Raw genomic sequence first — 25,283 nt, forward strand, 5'->3', positions numbered from 1 at the left:
TGTCTGCTTTTTTGCCCCGAACAAAGGTGGCGGTCGGAAGCGCGCCCGCTTATTCGCTTCCCTTCCCAGCTTTCCTTTTTTTCCACCTCTCCCGTCTCCTGAGCTGAGAATTGAGATCATGGCAGCGGCATCCGCTGAGGTGGAGTACGAGTCAGTGCTGTGTGTGAAACCTGATATCAGCGTTTATCGGATTCCCCCGCGGGCCTCGAACCGGGGATACAGGTAAGAGAAGCGGGCATCCCGGGTGGTGGAAGTGGATTGTTGCTGGGTCACAGAGTACGCGCCCCGAGGCTAAGGAATCCGCTCGCTCGCACACGCCGCCGTCCTTGGTTCTCGCCTCCTCGCAGGCAAATACGGAGCTCATGCTCGTAGCGCCTACCTTGTAAGGTTGTTGTCCGCACTACGTGACACTTATATATGTGCATTCGATAATTACCCTACAACCCTATTAATCGTGCGTTACGGAACCTGGTAGCTTACAGCGTTTTATGAGCAGAAACAAAATCCACTCCGTGCCTCCAACGGGTTTACAACATCTGTTCTGAGAGTGGAGAGGAATAGACAAGAGTAGCAATGAATGAAAAGTGGCCAAATGCAGTGAAGCACTTTGTGTATTCGCAAAGTGTTAAATGTATGCTAATGATGTACTCGTTTTCTAAAGTGCCTAAAACCTGCTGCTGCTGCTGCTGCTGCGGAAAGGGTTCTTTCCCTTCTTGCAAAAGATGCTACTACTTTGTGTGCCTGAGTGGGGGGTGTTTTGATTATGCTGCTGTTGCCTCATCCAGGCAGTTATAAACGGTCATCAACAGCACCTTTTAGGCTCCCTTTTCAGTAGCTAAGGGACTATCTGTGAAGAATCCTGCATTAGAAGTTTTGCTCCCGTTTGTTGAATTATCTTCCTTCCTCACCCTTCTTTGTACAGCACAGCTTCTTTGCTGTACTGTTATGATTGTAGCATGCCATGGCAGTCGTTCTGTTTTCTTCTCCGATGGCCAGTAGAGTTCTCGGGATGAGACCCCGGGGACTTGCTGAAGGCCTGCCAGAGAGCTTCCTGCCTAAACAGTGGTCTGAACTTGAGTCTGCCTAGTCCCAATCCAACAGTGTTGTAGTACTGAGTGTGACTGCTGTCTTCCCCATTAAGGGGAAATGTTCAGGGTCTTGCTGCTGGACCGTCTTGCATGTTGGTCTGTAGCCCTCCATCTTGGTCCTTCATACACCAGCATGACACTCCTGTAGGAAAGCAAAAGGTGGTGGCTTGCCATGACTGGGTCTGAGTGCTTTCTCCCTTGTAGTATCGGGGATGTGCGAATGGAGGCTGCCACTTAATAATTTAACTCTTCTCCTTGGTTCAAGTGTAACTGCTCGGGTGGGTTCACTTCCTCCTGCTGATGTTGGCTTCTTGAACAGCAGGGAGAGAGAGAAAACATCCTTTTGTTTTACAAAACACTTTCCCCTCCTCTGTATGTGTGCTCTGAGTCATCCTTTCGCAGCTCTCATTAGTGACAAATCCACTCTTCCTCCTTTTAGCTGGTCCCTTACATTCACCAAGGGAGCTAGACTATCTTCAAGCTTGTGCATTGCCACTGGCTGTCCTGGTTAGATGAGCAGAGAGGGCTGGAAAGTGGATCCTCCTCCCAAGTGGCATGCTTGGTTTTGTGCTGACCCTTCTGACACACATGCTGGGGATTTGGAGTGGCTTTCAACCCTGCTGCTTGTGCAAGGAACTGAGCAGCAATCACAGGTGTCATTGATTTCCATTAGTGTGATTTCCATTAGGCTCAGCATCTTCCAGAGTTCAAGGCTGAAATGCCTCTGGTATCCCCTTGGCTCAAAAAGGGGCTGTTGCTGCCTGTCACTGCTAGAGATGTGAAGACCTGGACAAACAAGGGGAGGGGGAGCTCCCAGCTCTCCCCCTGTCTCCTCTGTTAAAAAGAAAATAAAATTGGGAAGGAAACTGCTTACATATTTTCTTGTTCAGAATGATGACTGAAATGCTCCTTAAAATGATATTTTAAAGTAATAATTGGTTATGACCAATTACGCTGCTGCAGATCTGAGTTTTAAAGATAGTAATGTGTGGACCAAACTAGACACTAGAAGCAGTCCTGTGTGTGTTAAATATGTGGTTGTCTTTGCCTGTAAAAAAGGGTTGAGGTTGTGGTTGGGGGTGCTACTCTTTAAACTAAAAAGGAGAGCATGAGGGGAGGAAAACCTGTCCACCTCTCTGCCTTGTCTCACTGTGCATGTCTGCTTTAAGTAGTAGGGGTGTGCACGGAACTGCACAGCTGCGGTCCGGCACTGTGGAGGGGGTTCCTTTAAGGGCGGGGAGGGTTTACTTACCCCTCCCGCCGCTTTGCCCCTTCCAGCGCTCGTATTTACTGTAGAAATTGGGGCGGCAGGATACCTCCCTGCCGCCCCTTGCCCCTCCGCAATGCAAAAGGCTCCGGCAAGCCTTTTGCGCATGCGCACATCGCGCACAAGCTTCACGTCTCCCCAGCGCCAGAGGCCCGGTCTACCCGGCCTCGGTCCCTGCCAGCGGGTAGACCGGGCCTCCGGCGTTGGGGATACGTGAAGCTTGCGTGCGACGTGCGCATGCGCAAAAGGCTTGCCGGAGCCTTTTGCATTGCGGAGGGGCAAGGGGCGGCAGGGAGGTATCCTGCCGCCCCAATTTCTACAGTAAATACGAGCGCTGTAGGGGGCAAAGCGGCGGGAGGGGTAAGTAAACCCTCCCCGCCCTTAAAGGAACCCCCTCCACCTGGACCGAACTGGCCAGGTCCAAACCGGTCCGGAGGCCTTTACAATGGCCTCTGGACCGGTCCGGACCCATCCCTATTAAGTAGTTTGTCTCTGCCTACAAGCCAGAGGTTGCCAGTTTGAACCCCCCGCTGGTGTGTTTCCCAGACTATGGGAAGCACCTATATCGGGCAGCAGCGATATAGGAAGATGCTGAAAGGCATCATCTTATACTGTCCGGGAGGAGGCAATGGTAAACCCCTCCTGTATTCTACCAAAGAAAACCACAGTGCGCCAGGAGTCGACACCAGCTCGATGGCACACTTTACCTTTACCTCATTTATGGTTATAGAGCCAGGCTGTGGGAAGCTGCTGCTTATTATTATTATTACTACTATTATTATTACATTTATATCTCGCTCTTCCCCCAAGGAGCCCAGAGCGGTGTACTACATAAGTTTCTCTTTCATGACAACCCTGTGAAGTAGCCTAGGCTGAGAGAGAAGTGACTGGCCCAGAGTCACCCAGCTAGTATCATGGCTGAATGGAGATTTGAACTTGGGTGTCCCCGGTCCTAGTCCAGCACTCTAACCACTATACCACGCTGGCTCTCCACTGCTTTAAAGCAGTGGGATGTTGTGAGTGGGGTGGGGGCAAGTTTCACTCTCCCATACCCTCCTATTGGTACAAAAAGTGGTACCTGAAAAGTACTTTCAAAAGTTGTGGCAAAGAGAGCATGTTCAGACTGGCAATGTGTATGTATAGCATTGGGTCAAAGTGCACATTGCTTGGTAAATGGGCTAAAGAGGCCTGATTCCACTTAGAAGTGGGGAGGGGGGAGCCACCAATGGGGAGATGACAGCCACCAATGGGGAGATGACATTATTTTGGTTCGGACCACGACATGCAACTCTTTTTGCCTTGGGGCCTTTTCTTTCCAACTCCCCACCGCCCCAGCAATTTTCTTTGAAAGCTGCTATTTGACAAAATAGCTGCTTTGGAAACAAACTGCTGCTTGACAGGAGTAGGGTTTTTTTTGGTCGCGAAACAGAGGGGAAAGGGTTAAGCTCTTTCTCCCAGCATGCCGCAGCCCTGAATGGATAACACCCACACACAGCTGTGTTTGAGAAAAAGAGATGCTTCGAGTAGAAAGCATATCACTTTAGTCCATATTCCAAGGAACTATAGCCTCTCATTTCTCTTGCTTGCCTCAGAATCCTCCATCTTCTGTATCAAGTGAAATAAATTGGTGCATGATACACACAGAACAAAAGAACAAACGAACATGGTGAAAGAGTTGGGCAGCTCCTTCTAACTTGTGGAAATCATCCATTTTTAAAAAAGTCTATGAAGCTCAAAGTATAAGTTTAGAATTGGAAGCTGTGGGTCTTTCAGGGATTGATTGGAGAAAGAAAACCAGTTAAGGTTGTTTTTTTCATGGATAATATTTGCTGAAATGGAGCGGGTTCAGTCTTATACTGTGGGTTCAGCCTTATACAAATATATCATGTGGCCACACTTGGAGTACTGCGTGCAGTTCTGTTCACTGTATCTTAAGAAGGACATTGTAGAACTAGAAAAGGTGCAGAAGAGGGCAACCAAGATGACCAGGGGCCTGGAGAGCCTTCCTTATAAGGCTAGGCTACAGCATCTAGGGCTTCTTAGTTTGGGAAAGAGGTGGCTGGGGCAGGGGGACATGATCGAGGTGTATGTATACAATTATGCTTGAAGTAGAGAAAGTGGACAGTGAGGAATTTTTCTCCCTCTCTCACAACACTAGAACCAGGGGTCATCCCATGAAACTGAAGTCTGGGAAATTTAGGACCAACAGAAGGAAGTATTTTTTCCACACAGCACATAATTAATCTATGGCCTTCTCTGCCATGGGATGTGGTGATGGACACTGGCTTGGATGGCTTTAAAAGAGGCTTAGACAAATTCATGGAGGACAGGTCTATCAATGGCTACTAGTCTGGTGGCTAAAGGCCACCTCCAGCCTCAGAGGCAAGATGCCTCTAAATACCAGTTGCAGAGAAGCAACTGCCGGAGAGAGAGGGCATGAGAGTGTGCAGATGTCACCTTGGGTTTGTGTGCTCCCTCTCTCATGCACAGAGACTGGAAACTATGGCCATTGAAGAACATCTCATGAAAAGTAAGGAAAGCTTCCCATCATGTCCTTCCTCTTCTTGTTTCTTTGCTCTTTCTCTTGTCTATTATATTATGAGCCTAAGAGCAGGGTTGATCTTGCGTTGGCTTTTGCTCCAATGTTTAACTTTTAGGCACTCTAGTAATATATTTATATATAATTCACTAAGGCATACCCGTGGCTAATTCCATTTGTGGCAGCTCTCGCAAGAGTTTGGAGAGCTGCCAGATAGCGACGGGCGGGGGAAAATGGTGGTGGTGGCGGCGGCGGCAGCCATCCAGCTGGGGAAATAATGGCGGTGGCAGGCAAACGACAGTGCCAGGGGGCACAAAGAGAAGGGGCAGGTGGGAGAAAATGGCGGTGGCGACAGGGAGGGTGGGTGGGGGAAGAAACAGTGCCGGGGAGAACTAGAAAGCGCCAGGCCGGCCGGCGGGGAGAGAAAGCGCCAGCCAGCCCGATTGGTGAGGGAAAGCAGACTGGGAGGGAGAGAACTGACTGGGGCTGAAGAGGGGACGGAACGAAGATGGGGAGGAGAGACAGGGAGAACTAGAGGCGCAGATGCTCTGCGCTGGATCAGCTAGTACTAAATAATGTGTGGACAATTATAGAGAGCCAGCGTGGTGTAGTGGCTAGAGTGCTGGACTAGGACCGGGGAGACCCGAGTTCAAATCCCCATTCAGCCATGAGACTTGCTGGGTGACTCTGGGCCAGTCACTTCTCTCTCAGCCTAACCTACATCACAGGGTTGTTGTGAGGAGAAACTTAAGTATGTAGTACATGGCTCTGGGCTCCTTGGAGGAAGAGAGGGATAGAAATGTAAATATAATATAATATAATAATAATAATAATAATAATAATGCAATTTGCATTGAAATGGGAATAACCTGGAAGTATGTCTGATTAAAAAATCCCTTTCCTGCTTGTCTTTGAATTTTTTTCTGCAGCAGACTGGAAAGGCGGGTGGATGAGGGCATTGGTGAAGGAGCAGGATTGGGTGCTCAGCAACTGCATTCTGTCCTGGCTCCTTGGAGCATCTAAAGCTAAAGGCACCCATCTGCAGGCAAGCATCTGGCTCCCTTAGCCTCAGGCAGGTGAACTATATCTGCTGTGACCCAATTGTGATGAAATTAGCAAGGCTATTTTAGAAAACCACAGCAGGACTGTGTAAGCAGCGGAGAGGGGGGATATCACCATGTTTGTTTGCCCTACAGGGCCTCTGACTGGAAACTGGACCAGCCGGACTGGACAGGACGCCTCCGCATTACTTCCAAAGGCAAAATTGCATATATAAAACTGGAGGACAAAGTTTCAGGTAAGGATTAGAAGCATCCTAAAACAGGGGTGGGCTTGTTCTGAATATATGACTGTCTACTTTAACTCATTAGACTGCATTCAAATATCTTTGAACTGATAACATTGGTACTTTCTGCTTTGCTTAGATTCTCTCAATGCATGTATTTACATGTATATATCCCACTCTTCCCCCAAGAAGCCCAGAGCAGTGTACATGGTTTTGTTTATCCTTGCAACAGGCCTATAAGTTTGGTTGGGCTGAGAGAGATAACTGGCTCAGTGAGTTTCATTGCTGAATAGGGATTTGAACTGGGGTATCCCTGTTAGCCCAATACTCTAACCACAACACCACGCTGGCTTATATCCTGTTCAGTGTAAATCTTTTGTCTCTGCTGGTGTAACCCTATCCTGATATTTTAGGTGGCATCCCAATGAATGGTGGTGCAGATTCAGAGTGTTCTACCACTTAACATTGACTGTGAGCTTGCAGTGCAGTAGAGTCTACACCCTTTCCTCTACTTCATTCCTCCCTGCTCTGTAGATCATACATTCTCATGAGGTGATTTATCAATACTGATAGGAATGAATGTGTGGGCACTGTGATCAGCGGAAGGGTCAAGCAGAGTTGCTCACCAGCACTGAAGAGCTTGAAAAGACCATTTACCAAAGGCAGGCAGTTCCTCTCCCCACCCAACTGTTTGCAACGAGTGCTGAATCTCTTAGTGTAAAGTAAAATATTTTATTAGAGAATTACCACCACGGATGTGTCAATCAACTGGTTAAATAGACAGTAAAATCCTCGTGAGACACATGCCATCAGGACCTTACGGTGCTTTACTTGTACTTGAACATGGTTATCCCACTTGGTTTCAGAGAATGCTAGTGCTGTGCTTACTATATAGAGAGACATCTGACTCTGTATAGAGAAGCTCTTTAGGAAGACCAAGCTCAGCAGATGTATGAACTGATTTGATTATGGGATTGTGCTGAAACAGCCATTTTTAGGTGTGCTTCTAACACTACATGTATATTTGGTGGGTGGCAAGTTGAATTGCTTGTTAATTCATAGCAGTTGTACAGGGCTTTGTGAGTTAGGTTAGATCTTAGATTAGAATGCTGGTGGCGCTCTCCCTCAGCTGCCCTCGTGCAACGCTGGCACGCATATGGCCTCCATGCATGTGCAGCGGCCATTTGTGTGGCCAGCAATGATGCTGACTATGCAAATGGCCACTGCGTATGCACAGAGGCATGTGTGTGCTGGCGTCGCATAAGGGCAGCTGGGGGAGAGTGCCGCCAGTGTGCGAAGATAGCTGAGGAGAACACTGCCAATACCGGAAGTGGCTGTGAGTGGTGGAGGGGCAGGTATGCACCTTCTCTTCTCCGTTTTAAAGGTACCAGGAATGTGCTGCAAATTGCGCTTTGAATTCACAATGGGTGTACATCCCTAAGTTAGATCTTTTTATAGAGAATGCTGGATCATGCTTCAAAACCTCAACCGTAAATATAATAGGCAGCTCACTTTATCTTAAAACATGGAGAGGCTATTTCCAACTTTGTCTGTCTCTCTGTTCTGAAGATGCGAGGTTCGCAATACGAAAACTGTCTGGATCTCTCCAAGCAGCTTAAATAAGAGCTATTATCTGTGTGCCAGCAGCTCCCTCCTGATGAGCTTCCACCTCTCTGGTGTAACGGGTACACGCCATGTGACTTGCCACAATGGCAAGTTTCTCAGCTTCTCGTCGCACATGGTAACTTGCTGCATAATAATACCATGGCAGAGTCCTGCTGCAGAGATAGAAATTCAACATGGGTGAAGCCGTGTCTTGGCTGCCTCGTAATTTTGCTCATGAGAAGAAACTTGCTGTGCCAGTTCAAACACGTTGGGAATTATTTTCAGAAACTGCATTGCTGCACAGTGTTAAAGGTCTGACTTGCAAGAAAAACCTGCTATTATAGTTTTTCAGTAAGCCTTTTTCAGGCTTAAGAAATGTATGTTGAGCAATCAGATATCATTATTTACTGATCCGTCTTGCTATGTTACTTGGGGTCAGTGACCCACAGGTATAGTAATCGTCATTACAGGAACAAAGTATGTTGACTGAACACATGGTAAATCAATGCTGCTAGAAGCTTATTAGCAGGGGTCAGGAAATGTTGGCTCAGTTCACCAGCCAGACAGATGGTTTCTTTGGCTATGTTGGTGCATTATTTTTCAAGATTTTTTCACTTGTCAGGCATCATTTGTCACTTGTTAAGGACAAGTAGACTAGTGAATTTCTTGAGCCCTGCTTATTGGTTTCTAGACAGACGGAAATACTCAAATTGGACTGAACTCAAGCTTCTTTGCAACATTGATGATGCTTGTGAGTCAAGGCTTAGCAACGAAAGCTAGTGTTAGCATAATGTTTGTTAGATGATGATTCATATCCCAAATGGCTGTTCTGCTGTCTTGAAAAACTCTGCTACTAACAACCCAGCACTTCAGTGACTTACCCTTCTATGTTATAAAAATTGGTGTGATGTTACATGCAAATCAGCTTGTGGCCCTTGATGCTGCTGATCTGCATGAACCATCAGAATGTACCATCTCCTGTTGGTGGTTCTCTAACGGGAGGAGAGCAACTGGCCATCCCCAGCACAGCATCCCTCCTGTTGCTGGTGTCTGTCTTGTGTTTCTTTTTTAGATTGTGAGCCCTTTGGAGACAGGGAGCCATTTTATTTATTGATTTATATCTATGTAAATTGCTTTGGGAGCTTTAGTTGAAAAGCAGTATATAAATATGCATCGTTGTTGTCTTATATAGACAAATGTGTTTCGTTCTTGAACACTCTGCTTTCTTTATATGCCCCCAGGGGAGCTCTTTGCACAGGCCCCAATAGATCAATATCCTGGCATTGCTGTGGAGACGGTAACTGATTCCAGTCGGTATTTCGTCATCCGCATTCAGGATGGAAATGGTGAGTAGAAGGGGTTCTGTTGATCCTTGGCTGAAATGGAATGATTGGAATGATTGCAAGAAGCTGCTACTCTGGGTTTAGAGGTTACCAGTCACTCCTGTGCAAGAAGGGGTAGTGCACATGTCTTAATGTCTGGAGGTACAGCAGAACAAAAGGCTGTACATGAAAGCTAGGTAAAAGATTGGATGGCTACTTGTTAGCAAAAAGGCCTCTGGATAGGTGCAAATGCTGGCAATATGTGGGTGCCACCTTTAGGCCTGGCCTGCTACCAGAGCAGCCTGGAGGTGGGGTGTCTGTTACCACTAGCTGTTGTGCTGATTGGTTGCTCCCTTGACAGGGCGAAGTGCATTCATCGGCATTGGTTTTGGAGATCGGGGTGATGCTTTTGACTTCAACGTTTCTCTGCAGGATCACTTCAAGTAAGTTTACGTCTCTGCTCTGGCACTTGTTTGATCCCTTAGGGTTGTTTCTCTCCCACTGGACAGAGAAGTTGGCCCATTGATCCATCTACCCAGTATCGTCTATGATTTACAGCCATTCTCAAAGGATCTGGGCAGAGGCTGCTTTCCATCCTTGAGATCCTTTTTAACTATAGGTGCAGGAACTTTGAATCTGGGGCCTTCCACATGCAAGCATGTGCTCTACCACTGAGTTAGGGCCCAGATCCCCAGTATTGCTTGCATTCATGCTTATCAGTTGTTGCTCCTTGAGAGGAATATGTTCATCTGGAAAAGCTCTGATATTGAGAGATAGGAACTGATGGTGCCTTTCCTGAAAGCCTCTGAGGAAAGGCAAGATGTGCACTGATACCTTCTTTTATCTTGGATTGACTCCTATAATATACTCTATCTGAGACTGCCCTTTAAGATTGTAGAACTGAGCTGCTCCCCTCCTAGCAAAGGAGGATTGCCAGGAACATACTGAATAAAATTATGGGCTGACTCAACGGCACAATCTTTTCTCTCCTCTACATTGGCTTTCAGTGTGCTCCAGGGCCCAGTTCGAGCTTCTGGTGGTTTTACTGGGCGCAGGTCATTTAGGACTTTGTAGATATTTGATGGAGTATCTTCCAATATATTAACTTTCCCAGCCCTTGACATCTTCAGGAAGATAAATCTTGTAGTCCTTGTCTGGGGCCTTCTCAAAAATGTCACCACAAAAAATGTCACCACACAGAACACCTTGTTGTGATACAAATAGTTAACAATTAATGTACTTGTTGGTGCAGTATTGGTGTGAGGAAGAGAAGGCTCACGGGGAGGGAAGACAAAGTGCCAGAGTACTTACTAGAGAACCCCTGTTGAGCTTTTTTCTTGTGTCCTCCTCCTCGTCTGATCTTTTGTCATGTGTATGTGTGTGATCCCCACCACCGCTGCCTTTTCTCCCCTCTCCACAATCTAGGTGGGTGAAACAAGAGACGGAAATCTCCAAAGAATCCCAGGAAACTGACAGCCGTCCCAAGCTTGACCTAGGGTTTAAGGAAGGACAGACCATTAAATTGAACATTGGGGTGAGAATTCTATAGTGCTGGTCTTCTCACTGCTTTCCCTTTTGAGCTTTTGTTACTGAGAGATCCCCCTTGATCCCATGTCTCTTCTTTCTAGAATATGCCATCAAAGAAAAGTGGAACAACCAAGCCACGTTCAGCTGGATCAGGGGGGCTAAGCTTGCTCCCACCGCCACCCGGAGGCAAAATTGCTTCTCCTGCTGTTCCACCTCCTTCGTCAACTGCCATTTCTAATCATGTTACACCACCACCGGTGCTGAAATCCAGCAGTTTGGGCGACACGGGTAATTGCCACATATATGCAGAAAAGAGCAGCCGGGACAACCCCCAGGGGCTTCTCAGTCATTTCACTGTGCAAACAACTGGGAATCAGGAGCATGTGTGCCTCTTCTCTCTTCCCCCTGACATTTGGCAGCCAGAATAATCATGAGAACTGGCCCAAAGTAGTGCATGTGAAATGCTTAACACTCAAAAATGACATGGTTGTTAAGTCGTTAGAAGGAGCTGCATGACCACTGGCTGAGAGAGTTGTTACGTGACAGGCTGAAAATAATCAACACTATTCCCCAGGCTAGTCATTGAGCAGTGTAGTTTACTTTGACCAAGTGCATGATGTATGAAGTCGGTGCATATACCCATAGCAAGAAACCACTTCTGGGGTGGACCAGCTGCCATCTTTTTAAAGGAATGGCAAAAGAAAGCCCACTGCTCATCAGTTTATTCTGAAGATTTAAAGTGTTTCACACACTGAAGTTGTTCACAGGGGTGGGGGGCAGGAAGGCTGGTGGAACTCATCTCCCCCCACTCACCCCGACGAGTGCTGGTCAGTTGCTGGGCCAGACGATCCGTGCTGTGTGCCGCAGTGTGGAGCTCCAGAGGTTGGAACAATGCGTCCCAGCCTCTGCATATCCCACAGTGCACTGCGCAACATGCGTGATGCATTGGGGGATTCCCCCAGGAGACAGGCACTCTAGGAGCCTATCTCTGTGTCCGCTGGGGGCAGAACATAGCCCCAGTGAATACACAATCCTGGAGCCCGGGCTAAGGGTTTGCTCAAGGCCTTAACCCCGGCTAAGAGCCAGGTTTTAAAGCAGGGTTAGGCAGAAGTGCCCTGCTGGGATCGTGCCTGATCCTGGCAGTTCTTCCATGCAGCCTAATCCCAGCTTGGCTTCCCTAGCCTGGATTAGGGTGTGCATGAGAATAGCCTCACTATATATTACTTGTGCGTGTAATGGCATGTGTAGCAAATGATTTGCCTGCATGCCCATAGGATACAAGGGTACACACATGGGAGCCGGAACTGGCCATGGCTCCTTACTGTGTACAGGTAGTGGTGGATGCGGGATTGAAGAACAATGAGGGAGAGGAAAGAAAAATGATGCAGCACTGGCATTCGGAAATTGAAAGCGGGGTTTGGGGGGAGACTCCCAAGGTGCTGCTAGATTTCAGTGGATGTATTTAATCTATTTACTGATGGATTTCATATGAATAAGTTCAGTATTGCCTAACATGTTTCGAACTGAAATGCTTTTCCTCAGTGGCAATTTTTAAGTAAATAAAGTTGATAAAAATAGGTTGTGTTTGTTTCTCTGGAGATATCACCCTGCATCACCAAGAGTATTTTTATATTTAAAGTAAAGTGTGCTGTCGATGTCGACTCCTGGCGACCACAGAGCCCTGCGGTTTTTCTTTGGGAGAATACAGAAGAGGTTTACCATTGCCTCCTCCCGCGCAGTATGAGATGATGCCTTTCAGCATCTTCCTATATTGCTGTTCCCCAATATAGGTGTTTCCCATAGTCTGGGAAACATACCAGTGGGGATTTGAACTGGCTTGCTATTCAAGGCATTTCCCTGCTGTGCCATTAGATGGCTTCATTTTTATATTTGCCCTTGGTAAAAAATAATATAAATGTATTCACTTAAGAATTGCCTCTTAGGAAGAGCATTTCAGCTCAAAACATGTTGGGCAATACTGAACGTATTCATATGAAATGCATCAGTAAAAAGCGATATTAAATAAATTCATTGAAATCTACCAGCACCTTTGGGAGTGTGTTCCCCCCCACACACACTTTTCATTTCAGAGACAGGATTGCCTCAGCTGTTGGCAAATCTGAGATATGGCAAGGGTTAAAGCTCTTGAATGGGAGCAATCATTTCTGTACTGGTTCCTTTTTGTTGAATCTGTTAGCATTGAAAGGTGGCTTTCAGTATTATTGAGGGAGGCACAGTGAATGGTCTGAAGGCACTTGATGTCATTCTGCTTTCGAAGCTAAGCAGCTTTTGTAAGGGATGGGTGACTGCTTGGGAACCAGGTATGTGCCCTCGTCTGAGAATACGGTAAATTACAAAACTCTTTAAAAATAAGTGTTAATGTTTAATCTCAGCTTGTAGAACTTGTTCTATACATTCCAGCCTTTTGGCAGTTTCACATAACCCCTTTTTGCTCCCTTTCTGTGATTTCTGCTTGGGATGTCTACTGCAAAGTTAACCCTGGGTCTTCCACTTCTTGAGGCAGTTGCGGTTTCAGTGGCGGTGACAGCACCTGCTAAACCATGTAGGTTGGTTTAGCCTTTGGCCCAAGTCTGTCTGCCTGAGACTTGTCTAGTCAAGCACAATAAATTTGACTACCATGTACAACTTTTGAGAAGAGCAAGGCTCTTGAGTGTATCAAGAAGTGAGAGAGAAGAAGTATGCTCTTTTCACACAAACAGTTATTGCAGTTCAACACACTTGGATCTTTTTCTGAGGTGCACTTTAGACATAGCCCCAACCATGTGAGAGCTGCTTTTCCATGAGCATGTTCTATGCAGCTGAGCGTGGTTGAACAAATGGTGCAACTTATGTCTTCCTCACTTCCATGAATTACCTTCCATGAGGCCCCCAAGGAAAGAGTTGTCATGAGTTGGAAAAGGGAGTAGAAATGTCTGTCTTAAAGAAGTGCACATGCCTACTCTGTAACACCACCAAAATGGCACTTCAGCCACCCTTTCCCTGCACCCACCACTGAGCATGTGAAACCTTTGTCTTGGAGCAAACACTACTATCAGAGGCAGCTTCTAGAAAAGCAGTAGTGAGGAGGAAATAGCTTGAGGGCATTTCAGTGAGATGATGGGATCGATGTAATCTAACAATCAATCAATGTGAGGTAAGGGACATGTACCGATGGTAGTTCACCACACTTGAACGCCTCCCATTCAAGGAGACTGCATTTGACAGATTGCCATCCCTAAGTGGGCCTGCTCAGTACCTGGATGGAAGACCATGTTAGGAAGCTGTGCAAGCAGCTCTGAAAGGAAGCATGAGAGAAAAAAGTATAGTAAACTGTTTTCCTCTCTTGATCAGCACCAGATATCCTGCTAGACTTTGACCCGCCATCTCCAGTTTCAAAGGTGCCTGCACCTGCTGTGGTTCCCGCCACTACAGACCTTTGGGGAGACTTCAACACTGCATCCAGGTAACTAGCAGAGCAGAATGGGGAGGGGAGGTGCAAAGGCTGGAGGGTGAGTAGCTTACAAGGTAGAACTGAGCAACACTAGTGGAGATGTTGGGGTGGGCTAGCTGTCCAAATCTGTTTTAACCAGTCGTGTATTTAAGAAACAGCAAACAAACCAGGGTCAAGTACAAAAATCTAAATAGAGATGTGCCAGAACTGGCTCGGGCAGGGCAGGGACCACTGTTCCCTCTGACAGATGTTGACTACAACTCCCAGAATCCCCAAGCAAAAGCCATTGCAGCTGGGGATTCTTGGAGTTATAGTCAACAACTTCTGGGAATCCCTCTTCGAGGGAAGAGTGGCAGGAACCAGTTCCTTTAAAAACCAGGTAAGTGGGTCCTTACCTGCTCCTCTTGGGTGCCTCACTCACTTTCCAAAAGTGCTGATGCCATGCGCAGGCTGCTGGGAGCAGCACCATACCCAGAAAGCGAGCACCATACCTAGTGAGGTGGTGGAGGAGCAGGTAAGGACCGGCTTACCTACTTTTTTTACCTGGTTTCCGTCCTGCAGAAGCGGTTCAGATGTGGACGCCCAAGTCAGTTCAGGGCTTCCCTAAGGAGGTGCTGAACTGGTTTGGGCACCAGTTAACAACTTCCTAGATTAAGAACTAATCAGAGCAATTTATTAATTGAGCCCCCTCCTCATAACCAGTCTAAATAAAACAGTTTCTTCCTTTAAAAAACAAAGTCAAGAATGCATCTGAATTTCTTTCAGTAAACACTTCATAGCCTTGAGGTGGCTACTGTAAAGGTCTTGCTTCTCCCTGCTGATGGATGTATTTGCCTTTTTAGTGTTAAGGTTCTTGGCACATCCAACTTGAAGGACTTAATGTGTGGGGAGAAGTGTTCTTTGAAACATGCAGGTCCTATAGCTTTAAATGTTCATGATAGCACCTATATTAGTACAAAAAACTCTTATTTCCCCACTAACACTCTTCTGCCTTCTCTTCCAGCACCATTCCCAGCCAATCCCCCCAGCCACCCAATTGGGTCCAGTTCTGAAGGAATTTGAGTGGTGAAGTGGGAATGGACCAATGGCCAAGGCTCAAGGGACCCAGAAGGGATGGGAGTGAGCTGATGTCCTTGGGTCTTCAGTCAAAACACACTATTTTCTGGACAATCCTCCTGTTTTGTTAAGTGTCCATTTGCATTGACGCTCATTTTTTATTTTTTATTTTTAAATCATGCAACAAAACTGCAAAAACCCTGTGGGGAAATGCTGTGGAATTCTGCCCTGTGGTAACTTGGGAAGGCTGCCGGGGGGCAGAGGGTTCTGCTTCATGGCTGACTCTGGAGGAAAATTTAAGCCTGATGCTGTGTGAGGTGGGAGAAGGCTGAGTAGACGTGGCTTTTGATTGGGTTTTCCAGCTTGGGCTTAATCCTCTTTCTCTTCTCCAGATGTTCCACAGCAGTAATGCCCTTAACTAGGACAGGTTGGCTAGCAGTATTGAGGAAAACAGTATGTCTTTGGGCAGTGCATTTGACACTAGGAGGACATCAAAAGCCATTGCTAAAGAAGCCATCCTTGAGCTCTGCCTGGGACATGTTGCTTTATTGCTCTTCCATCATAAATATACTAACTTGACTCTTCCTTGAATGTCCGTTTTCCCTTCAGATAGATGGTAGGGAAGGGCTGATGGAGGCCTGCGTATTAAACCAATTGATAGCACAGTTCCTAACTTAGATTGCCCTTGTTTTAGGTCTCTACTCTGAGTATTCACAAATCCCTTGGCTCTCCAGTCACTCTCGCCTCTACCTTGTTGGTCTCTGAAGATCCTTCAGAGCCATTTTAAACTGGAAACTTGTAAAAAGAGCACTGCCGTGCAAGAAACGGTCCTGCTCTTATCTTTGTGGACAACCGCTGCAAGGCCACCAGACAGTGGCGCTGCCTTCTCCCCCCTGACCTGGCTGGGTCATCTAGCCAAGGCAGCTCTGCTCCGCTTCCTAATGCCAGTGTGGCATGATGGCTGCAACTGGGATATTGGATGATGTGGGAGAAGCCCAGGCACTCCACAGATCGTGGAGGGAGAGTTCTGTTGCCAATAGAAAGCTGCTGCCAACTCATTGGCCAAAGCAGCAGAACGCTACTGTGCAGACTTCCACAAAGGAACGTTGGCGTTTGCAAGAATTAACTTCCTAATTCCGGCCAGTGCAATTTACCTTTTTTAGGCCCTAATCATGTCTCCCTGCTAATATTAGTGTATCTAATACTGGTTTGGACAGTCTCTTCCTCACCCCACCTTCTGTGCAAAGGTGGTCCTCACCTTGTGACTTCTGTTCTTTCCCCCCACTAGCTACTCAGGTAGCTGTGCAGGTTCACTTTTGCTCCCTCCCCCGCACTTGCACTCTGTGGACTTGCAGTGGCACTAACAGGACCTGCTATGCTTGAGCCCCTAGCAGTAAGATCTGCCTGGTTGTTGAACACTAGATTTGCAAGTTGCATAGTGGTCATTTCTTGTGGTCCTAGTAGGTACCATTCTGCAAGCTCGAAGCTAGTGTACATACAGACAACTTGTATCCTCTGTGACCCTATGGTTTGGTGCTTTTAGACAAGCATAGTTGAATTGGGACACTTCTGAACACAGTTCTGGTGTTTCTCCTTATATCATGGCCAGTTCTTTCACCCTTTCTGCAGATTATTTGATGCCAGACCAGTCGAGAGAAAACCCGGTCTATTTGTTGGGAAGGGAAGTCTCTTTAAAGAGTTTTGTTAAGTCATATGTACATCTCTGATCTCTAGATATCCCACTTTGGGAAAATGGGGACTGGGTTCTGATTTCTAAGAATGTAGATGCTTTAAATACCAAGATATTTACCTCCTCCCCCCCACCCCCACCTTACTCCTAAGACTATCTGCCCCTCCAACTACCTGTATCTTTCCATGATCTTTGTTTCACTACTGATTGTAAACTGTGGTGCATCTTCTTTTTGAGTTCTTTTCCTTGAAGTCTCGTAAGCCAGGCCAACAGTTCTGACTGAATATTCCATATCGGTGGCAGGTCCTCTCATTTCAGTAACCATGTTTAGATCTCAAGGAATTTGATAATGTCCCAAAGAGACTGATCAGGAGCCTCTCCCTCTGTGTCCTTATTTTGTTCTGTTCTTGTTTTTAAGCTAGTATTATGAAGATAATATATTATGTATGGGCAAAAACTGAAATAAAATTTCATCTATATGTATATAAAGCATAAGATGTACTGGTTCAATAATAGCAATTAAAATTGATGATAAAATCGGGGAAAACGTGTATCTGTGCAGTAGCTTTTTTAAAAAAAAATGAAATAGTAATATATACTTAGCAATCCCAGGTCATGCATGAGCTGGTCCCCCCACCAACACCCCACCCCCCACACCAGGCTTCTTGGGATTGAAGACTGGATCCCTGTAGGATTAAGTCTGCCTTCTTCAAGCAGTTTAAGACAGATAAGGTAGGTATGGGGAAAAGAGCAAGTTCTGGGGGAAAGGCTTGTGGAGGCAGGAAGAAGAGCAAGAATAGACACTGGTAGAACAAGCGTCAGAGTCATGCTCTGCACAGACAAAATCTAACAGGAAGGATAGGAAGCTGCCATATACTGAGTCAGGCCATTGGTCCATCTAGCTCAGTATTGTCTACACAGACTGGCAGCAGTTTCTCTAAAGTTGTAGTCTCTAAGCCCTATCTTAGAGATGCCAGAGAGGGAACTTGGAACCTTCCACTTGCAAGCATGTAGGTGCTCTTCCCTAAGGGGATTTTCTTAAGAGTGCTCACGTGTAGTCTCCCATTCAAATGCTACCAGGGCAGATCCTGTTTATGCAAAGGGGATAATTCATGCTTGCTACCACAAGACCAGCAGTCCTGGTCTTGTGCTGAGGGGCAGGAAAGGGCTATGGCCAATCACAGTAGGAGAGGGGTGGGGCAAGCAAAAGAGCCAGTAACATTCCTTGGAAGATGCATAGTTTCCCACAGATGTGTGATGAAGACTCCAGGAGTAAGACACCAGTCCAGCTCCCAGATGATCTGTGGCTCAGATCTACTTGTGATCCCACTTCTTCAACAGCATGTATGAGGCTTGGTTTCCACAACAAAATTGCACAAGGATTTGACCTATCCTGTAGAATTCACCCTGTTATGAGATTAGGCTTGGTGCAAGCTATTTCCCCATCCCATTTGATTGATTGATTTGATTTGATTTGATTTGATTTCTATACCGCCCTTCCAAAAATGGCTCAGGGCAGTTTACACAGAGAAATAATAAATAAATAAGTTGGATCCCTGTCCCCAAAGGGCTCACAATCTAAAAAAGAAACATAAGATAGACCCCAGCAACAGTCACTGGAGGTACTGTGCTGGGGGTGGATAGGGCCAGTTACTCTCCCCCTGCTAAACAAAGAGAATCACCACGTTAAAAGGTGCCTCTTTGCTAAGTTTGCAGGGATATGAAGAACAAGGAAGCTTTTTACATTATTATGTATGCTTTAAATTTTGGTATATGACCGCAAATAAACATGATGATGACAACATTGAATTTCACGGCTTGCTCTTCATTTTCCAGTGGCTTGGGAAGGAAATAGAAGCCAACACAGTTTCACAGATATGAGTTCAGTTAAACCAAAGGAAATGCAAAGGACCTGCTAACTGTTCCCAGATACCCAGGCTCACCCTTCAACCTCAGGGAAAAGGGTGCTTTAAGCAGGTTGAAAAACAACTTAAATAACTCGCATGCAGTTCAATAAGATAACACAGCTCATTTTGCCTTTCAGCCACAAAACATGCTGGTGATGGGAAGGGGAGGAAAGTTGAAGAGAATGCATGGGTATATGACTTCATTGTGGATGGGAAGCTGTCATTACTAGAAATAAGTGTAGATGCAGTCAAAGTCTCTGATGCAGAAATGTGATGGTACAGGCATTTGTCTTCAGTAAGCAGCCTTTTCATCCTTCCAGAAGAAGACGGAGGTACTTATACACTTACTGTAGAAGTGGTAGGATCCAATTTTTTTATTGGGAGTTTTATTGGGAATTAGTTACAGCTGTACATTCCTGTTTACTTGAATGGCCTTGATTCTGCCTTGCCTGGTCTCCGTTAAATAAAAAATTACTTATTTAATATATACCCTGGTTTTTTAAATCCAAGATTGACTCCCTGAGCAGATGGCCTTGGGTACAATGAACAATTTTAGCCACAAGGAAAACCCTTATCAGATGTTCTCTTCCTGTGGGGTAGCAGGTTCTGCCTCTACTGTATGTGCTCATTGAATGGCTGGAACATCTGAAAAAGGCTGAAGGCAGGAGAACTCCTCCTCATGAGCTAGAAAATAAGATGGAAGTTGACTGTGGTTTGATGCCACCGTAAACTGGGTAAGTGGCTGGACCGCTTTATCAGTGGAGCAGGGACAATGTAGGGGGAAGAGTACTGGTCTTGTGGTAGCAAGCATGACCCTTAGCTAAGCAGGGTCTGCCCTGGTTGAATGGGAGACTAGAAGTGTGAGCACTGTAAGATATTTCCCTCAGGGGATGGAGCTGCTCTGGGAAGAGCAGAAAGTTTCAAGTTCCCTCCCTGGCTTTTCCAAGATAGGGCTGAGAGAGATTCCTGGCTGCAACCTTGGAGAAGCTGCTGCCAGTCTGTGAAGAAAATACTGAGCTAGATGGACCTATGGTCTGACTCAGTATATGGCAGCTTCCTATGTTCCTATGTCATGTGCTGCTTGAGTTTTTCTGGCACAGAATTGTCCCTATTAGGAACTGGAAGTACCTACTGAGAATTAGTGGAATTCTTAAAGTACTTCTATGTTGTTAAATGGAGACAAGATTCATGCATGCCTGAGATGTATCATACCTGTGATACCACCTTTTTTTTTCTAAGTAGAAAGCTTGGAGGTGGGGGGTGAAGTGAGTGTATTCTACAATTCCTTCAGTACTTTCACAATCATGACTTCACCTGAAAAATCTTGAAAATTATGGTTTGGCGTAGATGCTGATAATTCTCTATGGGAGATCTGTTCTGCAACCCTTGCAATTACAGTTTTCAAGGGGAAAGGGATGACCACTAAACCAAAGGAATTATTATTAAACTGCAGCGTTGATGTGCCCTGAGTGAAATAGGAGCAGAATTTTGGAAGGAGAAGGAAGGAACATTTAATTAAAACTGGCTCCTATGTCACAGGTTAGGTTAAAGGTGGATCCAGAGGTCTGAAAACGTCGATTAGGTCAAGGAAATACTCATGTTCTATGCACTTGGAGATCCAGGAGACCATTTAAAGGTTTATTTAAAGCCAGCGTGGTGTAGTGGTTAGAGTGCTGGACTAGGACCGGAGAGACCTGAGTTCAAATCCCCATTCAGCCATTAAAAAAAACTAGCTGGGTGACTCTGGGCCAGTCACTTCTCTCTCAGCCTAACCTACTTCACAGGGTTGTTGTGAAAGAGAAACTCAAGTATGTAGTACACCACTCTGGGCTCCTTGGAGGAAGAGCGGGATATAAATGTTAAAAATAATAATAATTATTATTATTATATTTCATATAGTGTTCTCAGTTGCTTTTGCCTTACTGCAGGATGATTGGTGTAGAGGTGACCACTGTTATCAGCAGATTCCATATCTGTAGTTTCACATATCCACGACTGGGTCTAGGAGACCCTTTTATCCAAGCATACAAAAATAGGCAAAATTCACATATCTGCAGTTTTGAGTGGCCAGAAATGACTTGGAAATGATTTTTGATGCATTTCCGGCCACCATTTTCCAGCAGAAAGCCATTTTGTGGCTCTTTAAATAAATGCAAATGCTTGACCATTTTCAGGGTTTGAGGGGGCATTGCTGGAGACCTGGAGAAAAAGGTACTGTCCTTTTCTTCTCTTATATCTACCCCACAACCCCGGCCCGCTTTTTTGGCCCCTTCTTCATTAGGAACCTAATCCCACACACACACACCCATTCCCCCTGACTCAGGGAGGCTGTTCTCATGCACAGCCTAACCCGGGCTAGGAAAGCACAGCCTATGTTAGGTTGCATGTGAGAACTGCCAAGATTGGACCCCATCCTGGTGGGGCACCACTGCCTAGCCAGCCAGTTGTTAGCTGCGGTTAAGGAAGCAAGTGCTCCCTTACCCCTGGCTATCTGCTTGTGTGTTCACTGGGGTTATGTTTAGCCCCAGCAGACACAGAGACGGGTGCTTAGCGTCCCTAGGGCACTTAACAACCCTAGTCTGGATGTTGGGCACTATTACCTGAAAGCAAAAGCATAAGCCTCCTAAGGGATGCACTCTGAAGATACCATTTACCCAGCCTATAGGCTTACATAGGTTTTAAAAGATTGTGGTGTTTTGCCAGGGTTCCACTGATCTTTATGAAGAATAGAATGCAGCTTCCTAGTGGGGTTTGGGCACCAGGTCTGAGCCACATGAGTGCAGAGAAGCCACCTTAGAGATCCTTCCCAAGTGAACAGCCTATTGAAGTTCCCCTAAAATAAAAAGTCCCTTCTTGCTGAAGACACAGAAATGAAGAAAGCATGTTGTGCCAACCTTTTCTTAAGTCCAAGATCAAGGCATATTGCTTACGTGTAACGGACATTCTCAGAGTTTTTCTGTACTGACATGTGTATGGGTGTGTACTGCTGCAAATGGCAGCTTGGGGCAGTGCTCTTCATCAGGAAAAGAGCACAGGGGCCAGGAGAATGTTAACCCTTTCTCTTCCCACAATGAAGGCCAATATGGACCAGGCCCCTTAATGATTCTTTAAAGTGGCAGGGGGAGGGAGGTCAGAAATACCAGCATGTGTTCCGCATGTTGTTGAGTGGGATCTGTGTGTGTATATTTTATATACCACCCATCCAAAAATGCCTCGGGACAGTACACAATCAAATAAAACCATTTCAAATAGTAACATAGAATTCATCTTAAAACTATTAAAACAACTTAGATATTACTAGAAGCAAAGCTGAGGAGTTGGGTGTTTATGGCTCTCTTGAAGGCCTCCACAAATGATTAACCTCTTATACCCACAGGGAGCATGTTCCACAACCTAGAGCCCCATCCTCCTGTAATGTGATGATAAGCAACCTAATTTATAGGGTGGTTTGATTAGTTGGTCTGGGAGAGTGGCAGCTGGAAGCAACCTAATAAGCTTGAGTGCTGTGCTTGAGTCAATGTGAATTCAACATGTGCACATACAACAGCCACCTTGCTGAAGCAAAAGAGGTCTGGGTCTGGTCAGTACCTGGAAGGGAGATCACATGGCAACCTTGTGTATGCCACTTTGAGTTTCACAAGGGAAGAAAGGTGGGATATAAATATAATATATGCTTCCCCACCCACATCCTCTCCTTAGTCACTAGAGTTTGGAGTGGTGATGGTGTTACATGACCTTTCTGAATCTTGATAGTTGCCTGAGCTTTCTGGGTGCCAACGTCAGCCATGAGCATCACAAAGGACACTGCTACCACCAATCTTCAAGATCAGATGGTGCATCAACCAACAAATGAATTGATGAAGGATGGGTGAGACAACATTTTGCTTAAAAGCCTGTTGGGAGATGCTTGCTTTTGATGTACCCCTTTTGATCTTTCAGTACTTCTCCACTGTTCCTACATGCTCAAGGAATAAGTCCAAATGAGACCCACTCAATGCAATAAGGGGCTTCTTCAGACCTAGTATTTCATCATACAGCAAATGAACATAATGGCTGGCATACTGCACAATGGTACATTGGCCTAATAATGCTGTGTGCATGCAAGTTGTCATGCCAGTTGTCCAGTTGCACAAGAGCAAGCCCATTGGAAATATTAGGCCTACTCTTGTGGTGCATCGTGCAATTTTGGTGTTTGTGCAACTTGCATGCATGCCGTGGACTAGACTGCCATATCATTGTGCAGTGTGTCAGCCACTGGGAGATGAAGGCCAGAACCCAGGAATGATCCAAAGGATTCCAGGAGGTCCTTCACATGACTGGGTGGGTGGGGCTGCAGGGGTGGGGCTGGACTGGTTCAACTCACCCCCCCCCATGAGCCTTCTGGATCCTTCTGGCGTGCAAGCCGCACTCCCATACAACCTGCACTGAGGGGAGCAGTGCAAATTACTCTCCGCATTGCTCCTGGCAGTGTGGAGCAACAGGACTTGTTTTCCTGGCCTCTGCATATCCCACAAGGCACTGCGCAACACACACTGTGCCTTGGGGAGTTTGCCCGTCAGATGGGGGCTAGGCACCCATTTCCTTGACTTCATGGAGCTGAGGAGACACACAAGCCTGGCAGCTGAGTTAAGGGAGCACTTGCTCCTTTAACTGTGGCTAAGAGCCAGGATTGGGAGTGAGGTTAGGCTGGGTGGGAGCGCCGGGATCCATGTGGAGAACAGCCTCCCCTGTTAGCAGTTATCCCTGCTAACTGAGCAAAGAGACAGCTTTTGAGGTGGTGATTCTCCTTTTTAGCAGAGGGAGAGCAAGTGGCCCTTTCCAACCTCAGCACAGCATTCCTCCAGTATCTGCCTTATGTTTCTTTTTAGATTGTGAGCCATTTGGGGACAGGGGACCATTTTATTTATGTATTTTTCTATGTAAACTGCTTTGAGAACTTTGGTTTGTATGTTTGGTTTCTATACCGCCCTTCCAAAAAATGGCTCAGGGCGGTTTACACAGAGAAATAATAAATAAATAAGATAGATCCCTGTCCCCAAAGGGCTCACAATCTAAAAAGAAACACCAGAGAGACACCAGCAACAATCACTGGAGGTACAGTGCTGAGGGTGGATAGGGGCAGTTACTCTCCCCCTGCTAAATAAAGAGAATCACCACGTTAAAAAGGTACCTCTTTGCCAAGTTAGCAGGGGTGAACAGTTAAAGGGTGAAGGGTTGAAGTTATGTATGTATGTAAATATTTGTAGTAGCAGTCATCGAACTGGGCATTCTGTAGTCAAGAAATTGTGATGCTAGATATGGCTGAAAGAAAAAGAAAAGATGATGAAGCAGGTTATTCAAGTCTGGCATAATGTAGTGGTTAGGAGAATAAGCTATGAGCTAGCAAGGCCTTAAATACATTCTCTCCTCTGCCATGAACTCAGCTCGTGACTTTTGGCAACTACTATTTCTCAGTCTCAGCCTTCACACTTACAGTGTGGAGAATACTAGTTTGCATTACAAAATGGTTGCTGAGAACATGTGAATACACTTTAAAATGTTCAGAGTATTGTATGAAAGCAATTATAATTCAACAGTAGTTCCTCATTATGCATAAAGCCTTTGGTTTAATAATATTGTAAACTTGCTTGTACTACAATATAAAACATTTGAGAGATTGCAATTACAGCCAGTGTGCACATTCAGAACTCTGTTCTATGCTTCAAGTTAAAACTGCAGTTCATACCCTGCAACCATTTCCTCCGGCCCAGAAAATGAGACACACTATAACAAGAGATCTCATCTGGGTACTGAGATAGCAATGTGCAACTTGGTTTGCTTTCTCCATCCATGTAGCTTTTTCCAATGCAAATATTTATTGTGAAGCTAAGACTTCTTGAACATTGTGCTTTACTAATTTTTTCTGTTAGGACTGACTTCCTAAAAACGTTCCATTTTGCTTTATTCACTCTTTCTTAGGACTCCTCTATATGTTTCTGGCTGTGCATGAATGTGTATATGAACACCCCTACAGCCACCATTTCCTCTGCCCAATGGCATTATGAGGGAGCGAGTTGGAGTGTGAAAAATGGAGGAAGGTTCTTCACTCTTTCCTCATGCACTGCTTTACTGTAGAACCACTACCTCCCCTTCAGGGTTTCGGATAAATGTTGTGGCTTACAAATTCCCCTTCAGAAGAAGGGGCATTTTAGGGGGGAAAGCAGAGGAAGTATTAAGTAACTTCCTTATTGCCTTTTCACTTCAAATTGCAATCTTCTGCTGCTGCTTTGCCATGAAGGGGAACTGTTGGAGATTTTATTTATTCTGCCTTTCTGCTTTGATAGCATTCAAGATACAGGGTACGTAAGCAACCTCTCATTCAGGAAGGTTATTGCATCACACACCTCAGATCAGCAGTATACAGTTGCCCTCCTAGTAACTTGTAATGATTTTTCAACTTTAATTAAAGTGTAATTGAGCAAAAACATATAAAAAATCAGTTTCATTAAAATGGTCCTTGTGTCTATCCATGGCTGGGTGCTGGGGAAATGAATTCTCATATGGAGG

The 25,283-nt window shown here is 45.8% G+C and overlaps 1 protein-coding gene across 1 annotated transcript; it reads left to right on the top strand.

Moving 5' to 3' along the window:
* The first annotated feature begins 88 nt into the window (after positions 1-88).
* On the top strand, positions 89-18,639 carry NECAP1 (NECAP endocytosis associated 1). Its single transcript, XM_053251827.1, has 8 exons — positions 89-222; positions 6,091-6,191; positions 9,026-9,130; positions 9,468-9,549; positions 10,532-10,640; positions 10,735-10,921; positions 13,985-14,096; positions 15,088-18,639. The coding sequence occupies exons 1-8, from the start codon at positions 119-121 to the stop codon at positions 15,134-15,136; spliced, it is 849 nt and encodes a 282-aa protein (XP_053107802.1). The 5' UTR covers positions 89-118; the 3' UTR covers positions 15,137-18,639.
* The last annotated feature ends 6,644 nt before the right edge of the window (positions 18,640-25,283 follow it).

Source organism: Hemicordylus capensis, chromosome 5, assembly GCF_027244095.1.
Source record: "Hemicordylus capensis ecotype Gifberg chromosome 5, rHemCap1.1.pri, whole genome shotgun sequence".
In the NCBI taxonomy this organism is placed as follows: Eukaryota; Metazoa; Chordata; class Lepidosauria; order Squamata; family Cordylidae; genus Hemicordylus; species Hemicordylus capensis.